Source organism: Ambystoma mexicanum, chromosome 7q (assembly GCF_040938575.1).
Source record: "Ambystoma mexicanum isolate Mex_15411 chromosome 7q, UKY_AmexF1_1, whole genome shotgun sequence".
NCBI lineage: Eukaryota > Metazoa > Chordata > Amphibia > Caudata > Ambystomatidae > Ambystoma > Ambystoma mexicanum.
Genome location: NC_090941.1, coordinates 1,129,413,380 through 1,129,431,001, shown reverse-complemented (window position 1 = coordinate 1,129,431,001; position 17,622 = coordinate 1,129,413,380). Strand labels below are relative to the sequence as shown.

The 17,622-nt window shown below is 45.7% G+C and overlaps 1 protein-coding gene across 1 annotated transcript in view; it reads left to right on the top strand.

The window, feature by feature from the left end:
• LOC138528224 (extracellular calcium-sensing receptor-like) overlaps nt 1-17,622 on the top strand; it is a 172,433-nt gene that overhangs the window by 11,921 nt on the left and 142,890 nt on the right. The window contains exon 2 of the mRNA XM_069639681.1: nt 14,481-15,323. Coding sequence (XP_069495782.1) covers nt 14,481-15,323 — 843 coding nt within the window. The remainder of the gene's footprint in view (nt 1-14,480; nt 15,324-17,622) is intronic.

Here is a 17,622-nt window from a genome sequence, read left to right as displayed (position 1 = left end):
CTGCAATAAATTGGCTAACCGCCAAATTCATCTAAGTGAAATACATTGACTAACCTCGAAATTCATCTAAGTACAGTATATTGGCTAACCTCTAGAGTGATACATTTGCTAACCTCGAAATTCATCTAATTGCAATACATTGGCTAACCTTGAAATTAAACTAAATACAATATATTGACTAACCTCAAAATTCATCTAAGTGAAATACATTGGCTAACCTTGAAATTCATGTAAATACAATATATTGGCTAACCTCGACATTCAACTAACTGCAATAAATTGACTAACCTCCAAATTCATCTAAGTGCAATACATTGGTTTACCTCGAAATGTATCTGAGTGAAACACATTGGCTAACCTCGAAATTCATCTAAGTACAGTATATTGTTTAACCTCTAGAGCAATACGTTGGCTAACTTCAAAATTCTTCTAATTGCAAAACATTGGCTAATCCCGAAATGCATCTAAGTGCAAAACATTGGCTAACCTTGAAATTCATCTGAATACAGTATATTGGCTAACCTCAAAATTCATCTAAGTTCAATAAATTGGCTAACCTCAAAATGCTTCTAAATGCAATACATTGCCTACCCTAAGAATTCATCTAAGTGCAATACATTTGCTACCCTAAAAATATCTAAGTCCAATAAATTGGCTAACCTCGAAATTCATCTAAGTACAGTATATTGGCTAACCTCTAGAGCAATACATTGGCTAAACTCAAAAATGCATCTTATTGCAATACATTGGTTAACCCTGAAATGCATCTAAGTGAAATACATTGGCTAACCTCAAAATGTATCTAAGTGCAGTATATTGGCTAACCTCTAGAGCAATACATTGGCTAACCTTGAAATTCATCTAATTGCAATACATTGGCTTAACCTCGAAATGCATCTAAGTGAAATACATTGGCTTACCTCGAAATGCATCTAAGTGAAATACATTGGCTAACCTCGAAATTCATCTAAGTACAGTATATTGTCTACCCTAAGAATTCATCTAAGTGCAATACATTGGCTACCCTAAAATGATCTAAGTGCAATACATTGCCTACCCTAAGAATACATCTAAGTGCAATGCATTGGCTACCCTAAAATGATCTAAGTGCAATACATTGGCTACCCTAAGAATATATCTAAGTGCGATACATTGGCTACCCTAAGAATTCATATAAGTGCAATATATTGGCTAACCTCGAAATTCATCTAAGTGCAATACATTGTCAAACCTCAAAATGCTTTTAAGTACAATACATTGTCTACCCTAAGAATTCATCTAAGTGCAACATATCGGCTACCCTGAAATTCATCTACATATTGTGGGTTGCATTCCCGATCAGCCACATCTTCAGTGCTAGCTTGGAGCCTCATTGCGGAGGCATGAAATAGGCTGTGTACCTGCCACATCCAGTGTGAAGCCACTTACGCTGTTGTGATATCCTTGTTACTGGCCATAAATGGGCAGCAGTAGCTACAGTAATTCTTACATTTCGGAATTATAGTTGGAGTCTGCCACCGGGCCAGTTTTCAAGCAAGATGAGGGATCTTGTCAATACCTCTGAAGTTGTGTTTCCAGATGGTTTTGAATCCCTTTGATGGTTTGATGAGCATTAACCTGCCCTGTGTATCTCATTCAGCCAGTGCTCTTATCTGTTTTGAACTTCAAAGGGGCACTGAACAGATACTAACCTACCCAGACCTAGGGTAATAGCCATCTATGCTACCTTAAAGGGACTCATGGACATCACGCCCACTCCTTTTTTGGTTATTTAGCACAAGTGGCCCTCTTAAATGTCTACCTCCTTCTCAGGTGCATCTAATAGGAGGTGGCATGTTTTGCCCATTGCTGGACTCCCCACCTGTATCTCTCCATCAGCGGTGGTTTCGGACTTGGCTAATGTGCACATTTCAGCTGGTCTGGTCTGGTGGTTGGCTGTCGAGTGTCCATCCCTATGACCTAAAAACAAAGGATAGGCAGCATGCCAGTGTAAAAAGGCCGGGCTAAACACACATGGGTTACACATGCATTTCCACTAAGGTGTTTTTCAAGGCCAGGGCCATGCCTTCCTCAACCAGAGAACACAACAAAGAATTCCAGTTGACACAGTGAAGGCACTAGAAGGATAAATCCTTCACCCACAGCCCTCATTCTTCCGGCTATTCATTAAACAGAAGTGCATGCTTTTCCCAGTAGTCCTCCGGCCCCTTGAGCACATATTGCATCTCAATAGAAACATAACAGCACATTTCAAAACTTGCTTACCGATAGGATTTCCAAATATCTTAGATCTAAGGATTGAGCTGGGGAGATAGCAACGCAAATTCACTCTCTTTGGAGATTGAGACCATTATTGCTTTTTTCATGACCAGCTAAAGCTTGCATGCCACACACCTATAACTGAAAACATTGGTGTTTCAAAGCTCCCATAAGTTTACTTTATCTCAGTACATACTGTGAGAAACTTGAGGGTATTCCCACAATAAGACATTGATAATCCCTTATTTGGGTGTTCAGGGAAGGAATGGCGCTCTCAGATCCCAACCCTGGAGGTGTACGAGCTAGGATGATCACCTGGGTAGAGGAACCCGGGGTCATGCTTGGGGGGATACCCCAGGTGAGATGCATTATTATACAGGTGAGAGGGACGAGGAAGACGGCGTCTATGAAGCTTGTATAGGCTGTACCAAATCAACCTTCCTTCAATCAAATACATTTCCTTTTTCTAAAAACCAACAACCCCACCGTATGTAACCAATCCCCTAGGATTCCAATTTTCAGTGCTCCCAGAAACTACCTATTCCAGAATTCTCGCTTTCCTATTTCCTACCTGAATGATTCCAACCGTGCTTCTCCACATCCCTCTGATTATTGTTTCCCACATTCCAACAAGCTCAGATAAAACACTATCCTTCTCACAATCCCCCTTGTTTATTTTATGACAAAGGTCTTGTCCAGTCCAGTTCATTTTACAAATCCTACCAATCGTCCCCTTTTAAGGACATCAACCCTCCTGACGTGAGAGTTGTAATTCCCTATAACGTCTCTTCCCCATCCTACCCCGTAGGATACTCTGACACTTCAACCCCCCCCCTTTCTGACATCAACACTTTGGTACATCACAGACAACGGCTTAACATGCAACCGGTTCACCTGACATGTCCCAACCCCAACGTCAGACAAAGTCAGGCAATTAACCTGATTCACACACACCTCACGGCCCTTTCCTTTCCCCACAGGGATAAAATGTGGAAGAAGAAAGCACAGGACAAGCAAGGTGAGCATGGCAGACAGCACGACAAGACGGCTAACTAGACACAGCAGTTCAAGAGAAGGAGAAAGGTGGTGGAAATTGAGAGGGTGGCGAGGAGAGAAGCGACCTTGCCCTTACTTTGCAACCTTCGTGGAAGAGGATATAATAATGCTAACAATAGCACAAGTGTCTTGCAGCAGATTTTAACAATACACAGGGCAAACTTACGCCGATAAGCAGGAGCAATGGAAGCTCCCGCAACCAGGGAACCGCCTTGACTCCATTGAAGCCAAAAGTCAAGTGGTTCATCATAGCCGGTGAGTGGGGGGGGGGAGAACCGATAAGAGCCGGGCTGTGTTGAATCTGAAGTGCAAAGTGGCAAGTTTGAACAAAGTTCAATGAACTGTGAATAAACTGTAAAATGTGTTAAGGGGAAACCAGCTGCAGAGGGAAACCGGCACCACGTAGGTGCTAACTCAAGAGACTCTGGTCGATCCCCATTTGAGCGAAAATACAGCTACCAAAAGGCCATAGGAGAGCCACCGGAATTGGTCAAAGGGGTCATACTGCGGGTCAAGCAAAATCCCTGTAGAATAGAAAATACTTTGATCTACAAACAGTAAGGAAAAACAAGGGAAGCAAATCCTGCATTGAGAGAAAACAAGGGAAGTGAATCCTGCCATAATTGAAAGTAAAGAGGGGGCAGCGCTCAGAAGAGGGAGACCCAGTGGTGAGCCACTATCACCCTAATCGAGAGCCACAGTGAAGCCAGTGGAGGGAGGTTAACAGTCGAGAGGTGTCGAAGACCGGCAGAGGGGGATCCAAGGGTGAAAAGTTGTCACCCCAAAGAATGGTGAAAGTAAAAGCCAGAAGTAAAAGCAAAAGAGAATAATGAGACGGCAAGAGTGACCACGAAGGAGGGATGCCAGTAAAGAGGGGCAAAGTCTAAGGTTCCAAGGAACAGTATGTTGACAAGAGTGAACTCGAATGAGGGATTCCAGTAAAGAGGGGCGACGTCTAAGGTCCCAGGGAACAGTGGGCCTCTTTACGAGATTGTTGGTAGCCGTGACTCTTTTTAAGGGCATGGCTACCACCAAACTCGCTACCGGACCCGGCTCCCGCAAATGGGCCATTACCGGCCCAATACGAGATTAATGGGCCGGTAATTGCTCATTCGTGGGTGCCAGTATGGCCGGCCTCCCGATCCCCATCATGCCCCATAGAGCAGAATGGGGGTCGGGAGCATGGTTGCTCGGTGCAATCACGAGTTCGGCTCGCGGGTGCTGGTCTGCACGCCTGGTCAGTCTGGCAAGCAGAACTCGTAATGTGGCGGAGATGTAACAACGGCGCCGGTAGCACTACCGGCGCCGTTGTTGCCTTTCTGCCACATTCGTAATGAGGCCCAGTGTGTTGGCAAGAGTGAACCCGAAGGAGGGAGGCCAGTAAAGAGGGGCAATGTCTAAGGTCCCAAGGAACAGTGTGTTGACAAGACTGACCCCGTATGAGGGATGCCAGTAAACAGGGGCGACGTCTAAGGTCCCATGAAACACTGTGTTGGCAAGAGTGACCCCAAAGGAGGGATGCCAGTAAAGAGGGGCAAAGTCTAAGGTTCAAGGAACAGTGTGTTGACAAGAGTGAACCCGAAGGAGGGATGCCAGGAAAGAGGGGCGAAGTCTATGGTCCCAAGGAACAGTGTGTTGACAAGAGTGAACTTGAAAGAGGGATGCCAGTAAAGAGGGGTGAAGTCCAAGGTCCCAAGGAACAGTGTGTTGGCAAGAGTGAACCTGAAAGAGGGATGCCAGTAAAGAGGGCTGACATCTAAGGTCCCAAGGAACAGTGTGTTGAAGAAGTGAATCCGGCCGAGGGATGCCAGTAAAGAGCGGCAAAGTCTAAGTTTCCAAGGAACAGTGTATTGAAGAGGTAAAGCTGGCCGAGGGGTGTCCACTGGAACTGTTTAAAAAGACATTAAGATTGCGAAGAAGGTAAAGCCGTAGTGAACCCGACCGATGGAGGCCAAGATTCAAGAGGGGTTAGCGCTCGAAAGAGATGGATCTCAGGGTAGAGAATCAGGAAACCAACTGTAATTTGTTAAAGGAACTTTTGTTTTAGTGATATTGAACACACCAGGGCCTCGAAGGCAAGAGACTTTCAAAGGAAACGAGACTTGGCCATCGACGATCCTGAGAGTGGCCATTGGAACTGTCGTCTCATGCTGAAGGAGCCAGAGACTGTACCGTGCTCCAAGATCCCAGCTTAACGCATGCTCAAAAAATGGGGAAGGGAGACCCAGGCTACCGCACCCTGACATATTATCTGAGAACCCTTCTGTCTTTTCTTGAGAACTATCCCACACTCCTTTTTGTATTAGTTGTAAGGTTTGGCAGTAGGTTTCTTAGTATAGGCCCTTTTATTTGCACAACCCCACTCGGTCTGCCTTATTTTTCGGCTGATGGTTGACGCTTGCTTCCATCTTAGATATAGGTTTAGATTAGGCGTTCAATAAACAGCCTTGAACTGTGATCACTTGTGTCTGTCTTACTTGTTGCCACCATGAGTTCCTTACAATACCTAGATATCATGCAGCCACGCCTGGACACCTTGTATTACGTTTTATTGACCAGACTTAGCATAGGGAATGCTAAGCCTGGTCAATACAAGGTGTCCAGGCTTGGTGCTCATTCCCTTGAGGACAGGTATCATCCTCTGAGCTGATCAGAGATAATACATTGCCCTCATTCCCTAGAGTTGAGAAATCAATATAAGGATTATAATGTTTCAACTAGTGTTTCTGCCAAATAATGCTGTCAATAATCAAGTTAACCCCAGATGAGGTCCTCTTCTCCTCAGAATTCCTAGAAACAATGTGGCAAGAAACTGGGCAGTCATTAGCAGCGAGTGCCTCACCTAATTCCCCCCACATCACTGCCTGAATTTCGCCGTTCACTCTAGTCGCGCACTTCTAAACATCAGACAAAGGACCATGGGCACAACTTTCACTTGTGTACTCTCTTTGATGCTTACCAATTTCGCTGACCACTGTGATTTTCTTACGTCACCCTATAGTTGGTGTGCTTCCTCTAAGAATGGTGTCTGCGACCTTTGGCTATACAGATTTTTTGTATTACATCTACCACCAGCCCTAGCCAGCTTAGCCAGCCGTGGGCAATTCCAGAAATCCTCGTCCAAAACAACCGCAGAGCTGCAAGCTTCAGAGGTCTGGCCCAAGACCTACCCAAATCCTTTTATGATATGAATAGAGCTGGCACCTAATGAAACGTGGAATAATAACTAATTCCAAGCACCCTTTTGCAATTTAGGAAGGGACTGAGGGATGTCACAAGAATCCCATCCTATACCTCTTCTATTCTCAGCCACATCACCCATCTCACTTTCACTCATAACCTTTCCCTGATAGCGCTCCATCAAGGAAACAGGGTTTTGCGGTCCCTCTCAGGCCGTTCAGACTCCACCATGCCCCCTTATCCTCTCTCTTGGCAAAGGAGTCCACACCCCAGTCCATCAGTGACCTACTCACTCACTCCCTTGTTCAGACAGTTGGGTTTAAGGATCATTTGCCTTGCACACATGGTTGCCCAAAAACTGGCCCACATTTGATATAAAATACATTCTAGAAATGTTCCCACACTCAATGTCGCTGCTCTTCAAAACCATCAGGGGGTAGATGCACTTTGTATCTGGCTGCATAATTGCAGAATTCACCTTTTTTCAGCTTAAAGAGGTTGATGATAATTTGATCTTTTGTAAATTAATCCAGGCTTGGCTCTTTCCAGGCATGAGTGATTACACACAGGTTTTCCACTCAGTTGGTGTTGCCTATCTTAAGCACCAAGGTGCCTTTGGGCAAATATACATGCTCTGCAAATGCAATTCAACTTAAGCTACATTATGTTATGTTAATTTATTTATACCACACGCCAAAGGCCCCGGGGGCATACGGGTGCTCTACTCAACATTAGATGTTAAACACAACAGAAAACATATAGAAGCGAAGCCTAGAAACCAGCCACCAGTCTATCCAGGCAGAACATCTGACGATGCACTACCTTACCTGAAGATTTCCTGCGATTTAGTCCCTCGGGATTGCATTCCGTGCCTGAGGTGCAGCTGCAAAAAAAGCACTTTTACTGATATGCTCTCGTCTTTTCAATCCTTCTACTGCTGTCACTGCACTGTTCTGGATCACCTGTAGCCTAGTGCAGCAATGGCTTACCTGGGTCCAGAGTCAATAGTGCAGCTCCCTCTACTTGACCTGGATGTAATTAGTCCAGTGGTATCAGGCTCGGTTCTCCCATGGTTAATTGAAAACCCTGTCATAGAGATGTACTGCAAGCACATAACATCCACATCCATACAGGGATCTATGATGGTAGGCTGCATATTGGTAAAGGCCGTAACCTCCTGCCATCATATCAAACCCTCTTCTAATAGTTTAGAATGATTTACACTTAAGTAATGAGACCAACCAGGCGGGGCCTGGGATGTCACTATGCGCCAGCAACCTACTCCCATAATCATGCACATTGTTTAGGGTAGAAATATGCTAGAAGCCTGAGGGGGAGTTATAGAAATGGAGAACAAAAACATGTGCTTTATTATAGGTTATCCATAAAGTGTCGCTGAACTACAGGAGGGGGGGTGAATAGTGGCTAAAGCGCACACTCAGCCCCACACTACAAATAAACCAGCTGCTGTCCTAATTATAAGGATGAAACAGAAAGAGCCCAGCAGGTATACTTCCTTTCCTCTTTGGGCAACATAGGCCAATGGCGGCCTATGCTCTTCAAAAGAGGTGGGAGATGATACAGTGTTAACACAAACAACACTAGCACAGAGATACCAAAACACAAGGGGCCTCATTACGACTTTGGAGGTAGCCATGCCCTTAATATGGGCATGGCTGCCTCCAAAATCGTGCCCGGGTTCCCTGAATGGGGAAATACAGGGCCATTCCGAGTCTGGAGGGCCCGGTATTTCCTCCTCCAGGGAACCCGGGCCCGGTCCTTCCCCATTCCCATTCGAGCCCTCGAACGGTCCTGTTGTTAGCTCCCTGGTCCCCTCACGGGACCCGCTATGGACGTCTGGATAAACCAGACGTCCATAGTGGGTCCCACGAGGGGACCTTGTAATAGTGCGGAGTGGGTTTAACGGGGCCGGCACCATTACCGGCGCCGTTAAACCCATTCCGCACATGTTATAATGAGGCCCAAGGACATCAAACAAGGTTCTTGAAAAAGATATATTTTTTTAAAAACTAACAATTCACACAGCTGATAAAAACCCACTGAAGACCCACCCATGTAAAGGAAACACACAGAAGGCAGACTTTGAGAGCAAACATGCATACGGCCGAGATGGGGGAGTTTAAGTCACGTGTGTAGAACATGGGTACCCAAGGATGATGACACTGAGATGGAATGTCTTGTGATTATCGTAACAGAGACAACGGCAGAAAAAACATTTTAGAACTGCATCTTCCAAAAAGCAAAATACTTAGCCCGAAATGGATGCTTATTCTACTCTGCTTTTTAGAGGTTTTTCTGCTGCTCTCCAACTGCTCCAGCAAAAGTAAACATATAATAACATTCTCGGAACATGAACACTCTCGCAAAAATCTTATACATCATAAACTCCATACCCCATCATAACATTCCATCCAGTAAGCAAAACTATAAGAGTGAGAAAAGGTGTAATACCTCGGAGGAGGTGCAGCTGGAAGTGGGCCTTCTTGACAAGGTCCATGATGTGAGCAGAGAAGGAGAGATTGGAGTTGAAGGGGACCCCAAGGTTTTTAACCAGTAACATTTAAATACAAAAAAATATATATAAAATTAATAGCAATAGAATCTTGGGATAAAATTGCTGCCTTTTCATTTCTGAAATGCCTCTCAACCTCTCTGCTGCAAAGCACCATGTTAAAAAAAATTGCAATATTTTTGAAGGAAGGGAGCACACCCTTCTGAGTCAAAATGCGAAAATGAAAAGTGTAAAAAAAACAATTTGGAGGCGGTAAAAGGTTGAAATTGCATCAGGCTAGAGGTATGGAGGGGAAAAGAGGACTTCATTTGAAGTTGGGGAGTTGGGGATGGTCTTGGGCGCCAGCTACAGTGCAGACGTGTTCACATTATCGGGTGAATTTTGGGGTAATCTCAAAATTACCCCGGTAATAACGGAAGATTCACTCGGAAATGAACAAGCGTCACAGGAAGCAAAGAGAGAAAGGGAATCATGGGAAGATGCCCAGGAGGTGAAAACTAACTGAGGTGGTTTGGGAGTCCTAGAGAAAAGGAAGGAGGTACATTGGGGGCACTTGTGAGGACTTTTCAATTTTCAAGTGTTACTGCAGTAATTTGCACGAGATTACAGCAAGATTACCACAGTAATTATCATGGGAATGGAAAGAAATAAATGGGAGGAATGGGTCTTTTTGCCAGTGGCCCTGTCCATTGGGTCCCAAAGAAGCTGATTGGTGCAACACGTACAGCGGCCATGGCTCAGTGTTTTAAAATATACAGTTTGCACGGCCGAATGGCGTGCTCACTGGCCAGGGCTGAAGAAATGCTAGCATGCCGGTATTACCGTTGCTATCGGGGCAATCGCCAGACTTATCGGCATTTTACGAGTCTTTGGGAGCGTGCACATATGCCCCACCGGAAATGGTAATATCCGCACACCGGTATTAACAGCGACAACAGCAATTTGCCGGTGTTACTGGCAGATTAGTGCCGGTAATACTGGTGCTGCCGCCTAAACTGCCAGTAATACAAGCGTGGGAATTACGGGTGCCGTAAATAGCTTCACTGCCAGAAAGGGAAGGCCGGCAGCAGACATTTTAAAAACACAATCCACCCTGAAATCCTCCAGTTTCTGCAGCTATCCAATCCCAGGAGTGCTGCCAAAACATGTCCCAGCAAAAAAAGTCCCAGGCACCAGATCTCCCGTTCTGCAAGCGTAAATTTGCAAAGGCGGAGCTCACCGCATTTGCAGATGCTGTGGCACAGCATTCTGACAAACCTTTTGGGAGTAAGCATAGGAAGACCAGTGTGCAGAGGAAGATTGCCATATGGGCAGAAGTCATGGCAACGGTGACGGCTGTGGGACCTGTACTCTGAAAACACCATGTATCGCCATAAATGCTGGGATGACCTGAATGCAAGGGTCCATAGCCTAATTTCAAAGCACAAGTGGGAGTGCTCCATCACCAGAGGAGGCATGGTGGACCCCCTCCGCCTCATGCCCTGGGAGGAGGCGACTAGCAGCCTCCTGTAAATGGAGGGCCTTGAGGGGATAGAGAGTGCAGAGGCTAGAGCAAGGACCCATGGTGATGGCGGCAAGTACAACTGTGATGTGCATGTAGTCCTCAAGTTAATGCATGCACCAGCCTGCATGCACATGGACACATGAGAAGCATCCATGAGTGTAAGAGAGTCAGCGTCAGAAAGTGATGCCCCACCACACGCATGACAAAAACCCACCTTGACAGGCCAACAGGGAATATGCTCATGCATGCACTGTGTACACACTCAGCAGGCACCAGGAGCACCCATCAGAGCAATGACACCCAAGCGATCCACATTAAATGTGAAACTCTGGGGCACACACAATATCACATTAGTGGGTCTGCTGATGACTAACAGCATGCCATTCCATTTCCAATAGGAACACAATCCACGGACAGTGAAGAGACCGGAACCTCAACCGCAGCCACATCATCTGCCCCACCCCTGCACAGGTCAAACCACTCACCATCAGGAGCAAGCAGCAGGGCAGGGCTGGTGGGCTAGCACCAACTCCCCACCACCTCCACCACCAGCAGCAACTCCACTGCCACCTCCACCACTACCACCAACACCACCTACCACCGCCATGGACATACCATCAAGCCCTGATGGGGAATCAATCCCCATGCAAGTGGTTAATGCCACCCCCACCAGCCAGGCAAGTCACACAGCTGTCAAAGCAGATCCCAGTGCCATGCCACAGCCACCGCCTGTAGTGGCACACACTGTGCCCATCACAGCAGTGGTACACAGACCCCAGGGAGCCAGCACGCCATCATCCCCACTGCTTGGAGTGCATCCACTGGCACAACACGGCAGAGCCCATGTCTCTACCACTGAAGAGGAAGAGTAGGAGGATGAGGAGTATGAGGGTGATACTACACCAGGCTTCAGCCTGGTCCAGCCACAAATCCCACGCAGCCCACCACCACGCCTGAGAACAACATGCACACAATGTGTGCGAGGCTGGATGGCATTACGAGACAGCAGCAAGACATCCTCTCACTTGCTGGCCAGCAGCTGCAAGAAATGCAGGCCATGCGGGACTGCCTGCAGGGGTGCACCTGCAGGATTATATGTAGGTCAATACGTTTCTGGCTAGCCTATCACCCAAGTCTGGCCTCTTTGGAATCAGGGCATGCATGTGTGGCACCCACAGCCACTGCGACATCCTCCTCAGGGGGACATGTGCACATTCGGTTGCAGGGGACTGTTGCACCGCATGCATATGTTGTGCAATATGGCACATGCCAGCACTATCTGGCCCACATTGTCTGGGCTGTATATTACACACCCCCAGTCCAGTGTAGACATCAGCAGTGGGCCTTCCACAAGCTAAAGGTGCACACAATTGACACCGTCCTGTGGATATGGGCCCGGTGGTTCTATCCCACCTCCTAGGCCGTTAGGGGAATCCTCAAAGGAGTCACAAGCCAGTGAGGTGAGGGTTCCGGAATCACATGCAAGGGGATAGAGATAGGTGTACATCATGGTGATCTGTGGAAGCATTGCCTGTAACAGCAGAATCTCAATTGACAGTCCATGCATGCAGTGGGATGTGTGATGTTGCATTCTGGTACCAGTAGTCCATTTTGCGGGCTGGCCTGTTGGGAAGCATTTCTTGGCCAGTCACTGATGAATTGTGGGTCATGCCCTACTCCTGTGTGTTGCTGCCTGTCATGTGTTGAGTGTGTGTATGGGTCCTGCATGTATGGGGTATTGGTAGAGCAAGCACTCTCTATGTGTGTGTTCCTCCCCCATTTCATGTCACCTGTACAGCAAGGTTAGTGTGATGGCACATGTACTCACCCAATATCCAGCTCCGTTAGCCTCTATGCCCCTCTATGTATGCCGGAAGCATGCTGTTCTGAAGGACCATGGCATCATGGGTTGATTTTGGGAACCGAGCACTGCAGTGGCTGATCTTGCAGTCGGAACCACTGGTGACCTCCGCATTTGGTGAATGGGACTGCATCCGGTTCCTGTAGACAATTGCATTAAACCTTGCCTTTGTGGCATTCACCTGTGTCAGGGTTGTGGGGAGTGCAATGTGCTGTCCCACATGGCACAGGAGTGTGTCCAATACCTGACCCTGCACTCTGGAGAACAGAGGCTGGGAAACGCCATGCAGCTGGCTCACTGTGTGTTGGGAAGTGCCCGTGCCATGGAAGTGCAGGTCAAATGCCAGCTTTACCAGCAGTGGTATGGCTGTCCTTATGCTGCTCCTTCTCCCTATGTCTTCTGGGATCGGGTTGAGGAGATCTGCAATGCTCTCCCTGTTGAGGCGGTAGAGGGTGAGGATTTTCATGTTAGTGAGCGTCCATGGTGTGGCCATTATATGGGGTATGGGTGCATGCCTTGAGTGGTGTATACTCCTCGCGGTGGTCGGTCATTTTTTCAAAAAAAAAAGTCGAATGACAATTTTTTTTTAAAAAAATGTCGAAAAAAAAAATGTCGAATTCAGTTTTTTAAAATTATATATTTATTTTGGGGTTCGGGATAAAAAAAATGGGTAAAATAAAAAAAAAATTAAAAGAGGGGGGGTTGGGGGAACCGCCCCATTTCGAAAAAAAATGCATTAAAAAAAAATTAGACATTTTTTTTTCGCCATTTTTTTTCTCGAAAAAATGACTTTCGACATTATTGGTTTCGACATTATGACTATAAACCACTCCTCGCTATCCTCCTCCTCCTCCTCTCCACTGCCTCTTGTTCCCTCTTGTGGTCCTCCAGCCACCCTTGCAGCTCGATGTTGGCCTGGTTCAGCTGCATGTCAATGCTCAATGCTGACTGCAATAATTTGCAACATGGTGGTGTAAGGAAGTGTATTTAGCAAGGTGTGTCCTTTTGTACTCTTCCAGGGTGATAAGGGTGCACCTGGGTGCATTGGGTGCACCTGTAGCCTAATTTCCATGACCTGTATGCATTTACCGCCTTTTTTTACGTGTGTAGGTATCACAGTTTTGGTTTTGCTGGTATTACCAGCAAATATCAACTGGAATTATTGGCAAATCCAATTTCGTTATATGTGGCTGATACCATTGTGCGGTATTACCGCTCCAGGTTTCCGGGCCATCAGGTATTTTCGCTGCCGCTATTACCGGCACTGGTAATTGTGGATTAGTTTATACCATTGCCGGTAATTCCGGTAACTGTGTTATGGAATACTCGTACTTGGCCTTTCCGGTAAAAGAGCTGGTAGACTGTATATCTGGCACATTTACTGTATACGGGCCAACTCGTAATGAGGCCCTAGGACAGGCTTTAGGAAAGGAACTTTTTAATACCACAGGGATCTGTTCTCATGTTTGGCCCTTTTCAATGCATGCATGAAGGCAAGGAGTCTGCTAATAGGAGACCAATACTCCAGTGAGAGTGGAAAAAAGGCGGTATCACATATGCTTACGTGCTCTAAAAGGAGAATGTTTGTGCCTTGAAACACTTGGGTTTCAGCGCGTTATAAATGCCATAACATATCATATATCAGGGCATGCACAGGTGTCCTGCCCAATACTAAATAGCAGAGCTTGGTTAAGAACAGGACTAATCATGATTGAATATGCTTGTGTGAATTAATGTGCAGGGACAATCTACCCATCAGAACTCTGATTGAATGTCATGAAAATATCATGGCTGAATTTGGCAAGGAATGAATAATGCTCATCGGTTCTGCTTGTGGGATGGAGGCGCATGAGTATGCTTAGCACCAAACACCATGCTTGTGTGCTTCTTTTAATTACACAGTGATTTCAATGTACATGAGAACTCAGATCAATGTACCTTAATAGACTGTTTCATGCTGCAGCCAAATGGATGGTCCTCCTCAATGATGTCTGAAGCATTTGTGCTCTGTTGCACAGCAGCTGCATTTGTATGAATTGAATATCAATTGGACCAAATGAATATTGTGTATTTGCCTCTCTCCTCAGATCAGCTATGGATCAACACTATCCACTCTAAGTGACAAGCTCCAGTTCCCATCTTTCCTTCGCACCGTGCCTGGCAACACCTTCCAGAATATTGCCCTGACCCGGTTAATTGCCCATTTTGGTTGGACATGGATGGGAATGGTCATTTCTGATGATGATGTTGGTGTGCAGGGTGCACAGGACCTGAAAAGGGGTATTGAGCAACATGGCGGCTGCGTCGCTTTCATTGAAAAAATCCATCTAAGTTATCCAGCAGAGAAAATCCTGAGAGTTGTTGAAATGATCCGAGTGTATCCCGTGAAGGTGGTGCTCATCCACAGCCCTGAAGCACACACCAAGGCCTTCATGGAGACTCTGTCTGCACGCAATGTAACAGACAAGGTGTGGATCTTTTCGGCATCCTTCACCATGACCCCAGGCCTTTTCACTAGGCAGACATGGAAACTATTCAATGGAACCATTGGCTTATCGCCACATGCCGCGGCAATGGCAGAATTTGAAAATTCTCTTTCCCAACTCAATCCTTCAAAGACTCCCAATGATATACTCCTGAAAGTATTCTGGGAAAAAGTTTTTAACTGCAAGATTCCAGATCACAATAGTACAGAAATAGCAGACACAGAAAGCAAGCAATCTGGAGTTGTGTTTTGCTCTGATAATCTTTCTTTGGATAGCATCGACACTTCCTTTTTTGAACTCTATGATCTGAGCTACACATACCACACCTATCTTGCAGTCTATGCCTTTGCACATGCATTGCATGCACTGGCGGCATGCAAACCTGGACATGGTCCCTTTGTAAATGGAATGTGTGCCGACATCAATGATATCAAACCATGGCAGGTAAGAATCATGGCTTATCTTTCTTTAGGGTTTAGATCTTAGATCCCAGGCCTAGAGTCTGCAAGAGCCGGTTCTGTTATATCTGACCCTGAAGCCCTGCATCCCTGTAGCTACGCTTAAGATGGACATGCCACAGAAGATACTTTCTAAGGTGTCTTTAACTTTGGCAGCATTCGATGAACCTTCAGAAATCATTCCCAAACATACATCATACTCTACATTTTATTAAATGTTTCGTGAAGGTCCATCAGGGAGAGAAAAGTTATCGACAGCGGCCCCAAAACATGCATTTTCAATGTAATTTCCCAAAGACCAACTTTTGCTCTCATCTACAGCAAAAACCTGCTGGACGGATTTGTACCAAATCACACAACTGGTATGGCTTGAAATCATTATTTGATATGATGAACATCTATCCAGAGTATTCTTCTTAAATTTACCCACATGTGACCAATTTGCTGTTACCAATATTAATGTTTGTAAACTCACAAGCCCATTGTTGGAGCCTGGTTGGCTAACTTACATTCATGGACAAAGGACAGGTACACACATTTTAATAAAGGGTAACAAAGTTGGCTAGTTGAACAGCAGACAATTTGATTGTCATAGTTGAACACTATGTAAATGCCTCCCATGTCATAGTGCATCCATAGTGCATCCATTTGGCAGTTCCCTACCTTACTGGCGGGAAAGAAGTCACAAGTAGGGTGGAGCATGGACAATTAAGTAGGGTTAGGGGGAAATAGGGTTAGTGGAAGCCTGAGAACCTGCAATGGCTTTAGCAATGTAGCACTGTCAATGGCCATTTTTTTTTCTCCCTTTCCATGGTGGCCATTTTGTTTTTTTACTTTTTCACACTTATTTTCAGTGGCCGCCATGCAAAGGGAAAACGGACTTCATTTTTTCTTCCCCTGCAGCCATTTTTTTGACATTTATTTTTCTGTTCCGAAACACCGGATCATTTTGGAAAAGGTAAAAAATGCTTTTAGTACTCCGGTCTTATGGGCCGCTGTACTAATAGCAATAGGCCCCTCGCTAGGGGGGGGGCATTATAAATGAGATCACCACCTGATCTCGTTCACCATCAAGTCTGACACCAACATACTAAGCAGAACATCGCCCCACCTATGTGCATTAGAAATAAAAAGGACTTAACCAGTGAGAAATTGCTTCCACTGATACGACCCATCCTTAATAACACCTCTGAGTCACATACAGACCCTACAGCGCTAGTTGATATTTACAACCAATACCATTGCTCCACTTAAATTGTGAAAGTGTAAACCGCGTGTACACCTAAACCCTTGGTTTACACCGTCTCTCAGAGCACTATGCAAGGAAAAAAGAAATGCACAGGCCCTCTGGAAGGGCCTACCCACTGCATCCAACAAGAACAGCTTTATATTAGCCTCCCTCAACAACAAAGAGGCGATTTTCCAAGCAAAAAAAGACACATACAACAACCAGATCACCCAAGCCAAATCAAGTACTAAAGAACTCTTTCAGATACTCAGAGAAATAGAATCCCCAGCAGCTCCCCCTGACACACACTACTAGATAAAATCGCCATGCTACAAAACAAAATTGATTCCAAAAAAAGCACTCTATCACTCGACAAACATCAAAACACCACATCAGTCCCCCCACAGCATGCCCACATGCTATTCAATTTCTCTCCACTCTCCACCACAGATATAGAAAACATAATCCTCAAACTAAAACCTTCTAATTGTCAGGGAGACACATGCCCAGGCTCCATCATTAAGGAAGCAGTGAAAGAACTAGCACCATTCATTACCACCTTAATAAATGCCTCATTCAACACTGTCATTGTACCCAACAAACTCAAAGACGCCTGGGTTCTCCCTTTGCTTAAGAAGCCATCATTAGACCCGAGTATCCCCACTAATTATAGGCCCATCACTACAGTCCCCTTTTTACTCAAAATCCTTGGCAGAGCAGCCTACCTGCAGATCCAGGATCATTTAGAATCTAATGACCTCCTTGGCCTCAGGCAATCAGGCTTCAGACCAAGGCATGGGACTGAGATGGCCTTAATATATCTGAAGTCACAAATTGAAGACTTAAAAGATAAGGGCAAATTGGCCATCCACCTGCTTTAGCTTGATCTATCGGCTGCATTTGATCTGGTAAATCACCAAATACTATGCAACCATCTCATTTCCACATTAGATCCTTCTTGGAGAACATATCCATGAGGGGCTTCACTCCATCGGCCTCCGCCGAACCTGTCCTATATGGAGTCCCCCAGGGATCATGTGTATCCCCAACACTTTAC